This window comes from Melopsittacus undulatus, chromosome 9 (genome assembly GCF_012275295.1).
Source record: "Melopsittacus undulatus isolate bMelUnd1 chromosome 9, bMelUnd1.mat.Z, whole genome shotgun sequence".
Lineage (NCBI taxonomy): Eukaryota > Metazoa > Chordata > Aves > Psittaciformes > Psittaculidae > Melopsittacus > Melopsittacus undulatus.
In genome coordinates this window covers 44695649-44703725 of record NC_047535.1, presented here as the reverse complement: position 1 = coordinate 44703725, position 8077 = coordinate 44695649, and the positions used below count along the sequence as shown (strand labels likewise).

The 8077-nt window shown below is 46.2% G+C and overlaps 1 protein-coding gene across 3 annotated transcripts in view; it reads right to left on the bottom strand.

The window, feature by feature from the left end:
• Positions 1-568: 568 nt before the first annotated feature.
• Positions 569-8077, bottom strand: part of FLNB (filamin B) — a 70723-nt gene continuing 63214 nt past the window's right edge. For 2 of the 3 annotated variants that reach the window (XM_034066401.1, XM_034066403.1), the window contains 5 exons: positions 7853-7985; positions 6697-6873; positions 4093-4311; positions 2949-3152; positions 569-2256 (listed from right to left, as the gene is read on the bottom strand). In XM_034066401.1, coding sequence (XP_033922292.1) covers positions 2069-2256; positions 2949-3152; positions 4093-4311; positions 6697-6873; positions 7853-7985 — 921 coding nt within the window. In that variant the 3' untranslated portion in view covers positions 569-2068. The remainder of the gene's footprint in view (positions 2257-2948; positions 3153-4092; positions 4312-6696; positions 6874-7852; positions 7986-8077) is intronic. The other variant, XM_034066402.1, reaches the window with a different exon arrangement.

The window sequence follows — 8077 nt, the reverse complement described above, 5'->3', positions numbered from 1 at the left end:
TCCCATTAACTTCAGCTCATGAGTATTGACCAAGGTGCCAAGCGGTAACAGGCAAGAGGCAGCCAGACAAGACCAGGGGTATTGGGAATTAGGAGGCTCTGGAGGTGTACTCAACCCAACAGCTGTATCCAGTTTGTTGGGGTTTGTTTTGTGTAACAACATGAAACGGGAGGTTCAGGCTGACACAGCACACAGCTAATGAAACACAGCTAACTATGAAAAGGAAATAATCTGATAAACCCGAGGCAGGGGAGCCTTTGGTAAGCACCGTGTCTCAGGTTTCAGCAGGGCTGCCAGCAGGATCATGTTTGGGAAAACATGTGCTGGTTTCCATGGCCCTGTGCCGGAGCCAGCCAGCTCCAGGTACAGCATCCTGCTGGGAAACACCTTCTGCAAACAACCACAGGAGCCTGAGGAGCCGGTGGGTGCCAGCAGTGCCCCAGGATCACACCAATAGGTTATGCCCAGCTACCTGCACAGCTCACAGGCACGGGGTTATCTGGGCTGCCTGAAGCTGCTGCTCACTGTAGTTCGAGCATTACTGACTACATATGAAAGGAATCCAACGTTGGTTTTAACATGCACATTTTAATGAAGCAAACATTTCTATTTAATAAGTTATAAGATACAATTTTACAATCCTGCATTTTATTCCAGTTTATTTTGTTTTTACTTCCTAGTTTACAATGTAGTGAGCATTTCACATTAAGGCACAAAAAAGCACAGTAAAAAACCCAACCTTCCTTTATTTTCCCAATGACTGTGCTGGAGAGTAGTGCATCCACACATAACTACAGAACAGTAAGCATGAACTTCTCCCTAGGGTCAGACAGTGACGTTTCAACAGGTTCTCAACAAATCCTACCCTCTCCTAATTGCAGAGTTAAAGCTTGGTTGGAGAGTTTGCTAAAGCCCCAGCTGCTGACAGCAATTCAGATATGGACTCGGGAAGTAGCATGGAGTAATCCAGGACAGAGAGACAAGTTAATAAGGAAGTTTTCCTTCCCCATCCCTCAGCCTTTTGTGGCACAAGGGGAATTTGAGGAGAGATGAGCGTGCTTCAGGCACGTCCTTGGACTGAGATACAATAAAATGACTTGCACCAAAGACGAGTTTGTTGATTGGTATTGCTGTGATTGGTAAATTCGGTCACCCACCCTCCCTCCTGCCCCATACCCAGCTACAGATCTGGGGTCCCATCCCCAGGCTGGCTTCTTCGCACCATCTCAGCTCCTTGCCTGGCCCACAGCCTCCAGGGCCTTTATTTAACCCAGCCAACCCAGGAGTTGTTCTTAAAATGAATCAAAGAGTGTGAGGAGTCAGCTGTAAAGTCACAGATACCTCAGAAGGATCCCAAGCTAATTAAAAGCCGCATCATGGCCAACAAGCTACCTGTCTAGGTTTACAAAGCGTACAAGGTTTAGAGAGGCTGAAAGCTTCCAGGAAGTCTTTTTCAGTCTGCTTTTGGTTTGCTATAAAAGATAAACTTTTCCTAAATGTAAACCATTAGCAAAGCGTTTTCAGAAACAGTTTAAATTTGAGTGGTAAAGCCACTTTAGTAGCTTTTTCTCATGTGAAGCATTAAAATTGATCAAGTATACAAAGGCACCCATTATAGTACCAGTTTTACCTCCTTTCCTTACAGAAAAGAATTTGAACTGGGGACAGCCCAAGTCATATTCCATAACTAAAATGCGAAGTCTCCAGTCAAATAAAATCAGTAGTTAAGATATCCAATTACAAAGACAAATTCCAGTTTTTGATTAACATCTAAAGTCTTTAACATCCGCAAGGAAATTAGTGTCTAGTTATCCACATGATTCTCCAAACATTAACAGTGACCCAGACAGTACTGCCAAAGTACAATTTGAGGAGGACATTAAATAGATCGACATTAGGTTGGTAAGTAGGATAGAAGTGAAATGCTTGTAAAAAAATGAAGTTACAGTTTACATCTGACTGCATTGAAATGTGAGCCGTGTGTATCTAGATACCGCATTTCGCAACAGGGCTTCACCCAGTATAACTACATCTGAACTGCAAACAAGGATCGATTCCAACACCAAGTTTAAGGAACAGTGACATGGAAGGGACTCCCAGGGATGTGCTCGTCACCCCACTTCACCGCCAGAACATAGTCACCCCTTTCCTTGACGACATATGTTACGTTGTACTGATGGCTGCCCAAATGCTTGATGGATACCTCTTCACATGGTATTGTAGGCCCGTGGACGCCAACTAACAACATATTTGAACCTACAGCAAAATAACAGACTGTTAGCATTGCTAAGCCTAAATAAACAAGCATGGTTATACCATAATTTATTAGCCCCATAACACAAGGGTTTTGTTGTTTTAATTCACAGAGGGGCAGTCTGAGGTATGGTTAAAGTCATTTGGTATAAGAAGGAATTTCATTTATAAAAGCCTTCAGCCTCATAGAGGCAAGGGTTCATTTGTGCCTTTTGCAAGACCTGAGAGGCTACCACTGGCTAACTAGAGCACAGGAGACATTAACAGTGCTCGTGAAAACGAGCAGGCACTGCTGGTCAAGCACTTGGCTAGAAGTTAATAGCAGAGACCAGTGAACATGGCTGGTCTGTAATCCTACCACTGCAATGCTCCCAGAGGATAACGATCAGCTCTCAAGGCTGACGGGAACACTTGCATCACATGCTACAATGCACCAGGAGGGCTGCTCAAGTTCGGCAACCTGTTTGTTCTCATGCCATAACCCTGGGGTTTCTTTCAGGTGCACTTGGCTCAGATAAAGCCACGTGGAAAGGAATTGGCATCTTTACAGCCTCTGTATCAGGACTGATTTGGTGAGCACCATGTAGCATTTAGAGTTTTTCTTTAGAACCAAATCATCCTCTCGAGCTCTGAATTTTAACTCTGCAAACTGATTTAGGCAAACACAAAGTCCCACCTTGTTCCTATACTCATACCTGCTTTGCTGCAGTCCACAGAGAAGGAGCTTTTCTGGCCCACAAAAGCCTTTGAGAGTCCTGCTCCCCGAGAAACCACTTTGCTGGCATCCGAGGTGGATTTGGGAATGGCACTATAGCAAGTTTCAGTTGATGACCTTGTAACTGACTCTACCAGGATGGAAGAAGTTTCGTTAGCACTGCCTGGGCTAACCAGTCGCTGTCCTGGAAACAGAAAAGGTTTCAGATAATCAGATTCCCCCTATCTGACAGGCATTTACAAGGAGGTTTCAAACCCCTCCTAATGACTAGCATGCATTCTGCGTCCAAAAGGCATTTCTGGAGAGGAGCAATTTCCCTCTTGGATTTTTAAGCCAACGTCTTCGAGCAACACTGGCAACAACCCCATCCCAGAGCCCTCGAGTGGTTAAAGGACCACAGCATCTTCAAGATGTATTAAGCAAAGCTGGCTGCTGAAGAAGAGTTAATTGTGCTCCGATCACCAAATGCCAAGAACTACTCGAGTTGGCAGAAAAGCAGGTGCAGTTTTGCTACAACCCATTCTGAAAGCAGAGCATGTCCCAGCCCAGAGAGGTGCAGACTCCAACACTCCCAAGAACATCACTGCACCACAGGCACCAGGAGAGGGCTCACTAGCTCAGGGGCAGCAGTAGAGGTGAACTCCAGTCTGAGCTTAAACACAGCACCGGAGACAGAAAGCTTCCTAAACAGCCTTCCTCACATCATCTAAAAGCCTCCCAGACATTACTGACCTTTGCTTAGGTGACACCTACACCAAAATGAGACCAAGAGGGACATCACTTATCCTACAGGTGAGCAGGGTTCAGGATTTGGGGGGGAAAGGGGTAAATACGTCATATTTTCCTGCTACCAATGCAACATCCTAGCACTAGGTCAGGATTTCATATTCCCCCATGCAACATTTACAGCACCCCACTAAGTCAAGCTGGCAAGTTCTGTGGCTAATGCTCCTATAGCCTCTCCTGAGATCCCTCCTCTAGGCTTTGGAGGTGATGGGGAGAAATGTTTCTCTTCTCATGCTTTTGGGCATCTAGACCTGAATGCCTCACTGTCTCAGAGGGACACGTTTGCTCAGTGACACAAACTACTTCAGGCACACAGTAAACACCGGTTAGCTTTTTACCTGTAACCTTTGCCTTGAAGGGGCTGCCCACTATGTGGTTAGGTCCACCATATTTAACTCCAATTAAATAGTTTCCTGGAGCCATGGGTGTGTACATGACTTTGTAACCTTCTGGAGTTTCCTGGCAGTCCATTTTCACCTTTGATGGCCCTTCAATTGTAACAGAGAGGGTACCTGGACCAGCCTTGGTCGTGTTAATGAAAAACTCCGACTGCAGTCCTAGAAAGACGTAGCACAGTAAGACACACTCTTCCTCACACCCAAGGGTACACAAGCAGCCTCAGTTATTACATAGAGATGGGTGGTTCAGTACAAGACAAGGCTGCACATAGGGGGGGACAGCACACACACACACCACCAGCATCCTCACATGGGGGCTCTGCACCCCAGCAGCCTCCCCACTGGCACTCAGCTGCCTCCTCCACTCCTGTTATGTGACTGTGAGAGAACAGGTCATGAGAGCCCTTCAGGGACAAAACTGAAGTAATTTGGAACCAAAAGACTGGATTACAGAGAAAACTGTGAGAACAAGAGCCTGTCTGCTGGGTGTTGGAGCCTGCGCCAACAGACAGCCTCCTGCAAGGCTAGGCTTGGGAAAACTCAGCCATCTCACTGCCTGGACTGTAAATCAGCACTGAAGAGCCCACAAGAAAGCAAGAGACAAGGGACAGGAGATCTGGAGGAGATGGGTGTTTGAACTGCTTGGCAGCAGCACTCCAAGCAGTTTGTGGAAACAAAAGCTTGTTTAATTACAGCATCTGGTTAACACAGCTGAATTATTGCTCCTAATACTAAGCCAATGACACAATGCCAGCAACACAAGAAAAAATTAAGCAAGACTTTCAGCCCCCAAATAATTTACTGTTGAGCTCTGGCTTCAAATATTTATGATCTTTGGGCTCTTGTATGAGACACTCCTAAGGAAGAGTAAGTGCTTGAGCTCAGTCAAACCCAGGATGGTTATGGGAAAGTTCATGCAACTGAAGCATGCAGGTGTGGTGGTGACCTAGGGAGGTTTCCAGCCTCTCCTCCACACCAGAGGCTGCTGTGTCACCACACTGGAAGAACCCAGCTCCCACAGATGACTGTACCATCTTTCACAGTAAACCTCACTGATGCTGCCTGTGAGGCAACATGTGCTGCTCAACCACAGCAAGATTAATGTCCAAAGCCAAGCAAGCCTCACACAGCTCCTCACTGAAGACTCCTTGCTCCGAAGCCACTGCTCTTTCCCTGTGCCCCAGATGAAGGCTCGCTTTGTTGCAGGCTGCAGACGTGCATCCCTCCTGCGGGGACGCTTCAGGTGCTCAGCCACCGACTATTGAAACCTCTACACTACATCATTGTTCAGACACTGCTGCTCAGCAGCTCCCAGGGGCACTGAGTGTTTGGCAGCTGCCAGGACTCAACAAGGGGGCACAGAGTAACTTTGCTGGAGTTAAAGTCTATTTAGATTAAAAACAAACAACCCTGAGTGCTTTTATACATGAAGAAAAATTGCCCTGTCCCTGATGCATCAGTGGCTTGTATTAATGAGGGCTTTTGTTTCCACCTATTAAAGCAGCACAGGCTATAATACCTTTATTTTTACACAGTATAGCTGCCTGTTTCCAAAACCAACTGCTTGCTTTCTCCAGAACACCAGAAGCTTTGACTAAAGAACTGCAGTAGTTATTTTTTTCCCCCCAGGGAAGCAAAAAGGTATGAAATGGGATCCACAAAAGACATCGATAGATAGGGTAAAAGGAACGAGCTATCAACTTGCCTATCAAAAGGTAAGAAATATCAGTTTTACTCTGCTGTTCACCTGTGTGTGGCCTAATAGAGCACACAATTAAATAAACCAAAGTGTACATCCTGGAATGTTTTCATACTTTCTTACTAAGGTGTTAAATCATATCAATAAGAAAAAACCCCAAACCCTAAACCCTACATTCTTGAGTTGAGAACTATCAGATGAAGCAGCCACAGCAGGTGTCAGATTTCCAAGAGGAGTCAGCATTCACACTGCATCTGAAGCACGTGTAGCACACTACAACAGAACAACACACCATCCTCCCTGGAGTTTACACATCAAATTACATTCACCTTGACATTCCTTAGGGATGCAAGCACTGAAGAAAAGCTAACTGGGTACAGCCTTGTACCCGTTTAAGTAACAGCAGTATGCAAGTTAAACCAGGCTCCTTCAGCTAGACAGCCAACTCAGTATCTGCATTCACAAAAGCCTCCAGCCTCTGCTGTTCATGTTCATTCATGGAAGGGAGCCAGAGCACCTTGGGAGCACTTACATGGAGCTAAGCTAACCAGCAGAGTCATAGCCCAGCTGCTAACCAGTTCAAGTGAACTCATGCTGTAGTTGCTGGTTTAGAGGTTTTAAGTTTGTTATGTCTCAGTATAAACTGCAGACTCACCAATTGATGGTTACAAGACTTGAGGAGCATGCAGGAAAGCAAAAATAGCCTATGGCCAGGTCAGCAGAGAATGTGTGTTAGTTCAGCTGCCTTAGCAGGGAAAGTCAGGTACATGCTTAGGAACAGGTTCTGCCGTTCTCAGCATCCAAAAGCCCACAGGTCTGCATCAGAGATGTAAAAGCAGGGTTACCTGTGGTGCCGCTCTCCAGGCCAGCCCCATAGGCTGTGACGAGAGCGGGGTTGCCTGCCTGCCCGGGCTCCCCGACACGCACTTTGAAAGGGCTGCCCACAACGTGGCTCCCATTGAACTTCACATCGATGGAGTGGATGCCGTTCTCATGGGGGATGAACCGAACAGCATACTTGTCTGCAAGAGAGAGAACAGTAAAACAGCAATCACAACCAGCGCAGGGCTGGGCAGCGACCCAAGCAAGGCTTCTGTAGTGCTTGACATATTTTGGTCTCACCTTAAGACAACTCAGCAGCACAGGCTGCTAAGCTCATACTTAAGTAGGAAAACACTGTATTTATCACAAGAGGTGTCACGGGTTGCATTTTCACCTTGTCTACCAGGCCCTGATCTCAGCTGTCATCTAGTCTGCAGGCTGAGTTTTAGTGTTATTCACCTCACATGTGCACTAAACATGACAGCTTAATCACAGCCCAACCTGTCAGCGGGCAAGGGAGCAGCGCAGGGAAGCAAAGCAGCTGGTAAGAGAAGGCCAAATCTTACCAGTGGCTTCTCTGACTGCACAGACAACACACCCCTATGTAATACAGTCAGTTAGCAATTTGCTGGTATTTAACATTTTTGATTGCTTGTTAACCCAGAGAAGGGACTGCTCTTCCCAGCCACCCAGCTGCTGTCCGTAGTACAGACCATAAATCATTCAGGCTTCAAGAGAAAAAGAAAAGCTCATTGCTGGAATTGGTGCTGAGCTTTCTGTAGTGTTTGCTTATATTCAGCTTCCTTGGCCTTTCGTATGAAGGAGTGCAAGGTAAAAATAAACTATTAGTCAAAGATGGAAGCATAGCTTTGAAAAATAAACTTCTGCCCTGGCTAAATTCAACAACCACATCATATTTCATCTATGATTAATGTCACTGTACCTTTGCTGGCAGGCCAAGGCTTAAATATCTGTGTCTTACACAAGTTAGGCCTCAGTCATTTCAGGAGCTATCTAGGAAAAGCACAGACATAACCCTGACCAAACAGCTCCTGACAGCAAGAGGTCATTCTCCAAGCCAGGTGCTTGTCCCTTGAGTATACTGTTTGCAAGCCAAAGGGAATGAACTCCCTCACTACAGGGCATGAGTGTGTTTTGGAGGTCACCCAGTTTGCTCACCTGGCTCCAGCTCGGACACATGGCACTCTTCTACAGCTCCGGAGGGGCTGTGGACCTTGGCATCAATCTTGCCCTTTGCCCCGTTCAGCCTTATAGCAAAGGATGCCGGCTGATTAACCTTTAATCCAGACTCCTGAGGATGCAACAGTCAGATTATCAAATCTAAACTTCTCATTTCAGACAGCACAAGGTTTGTGGCAGGGAAACAACCACTTTGGCACAGTT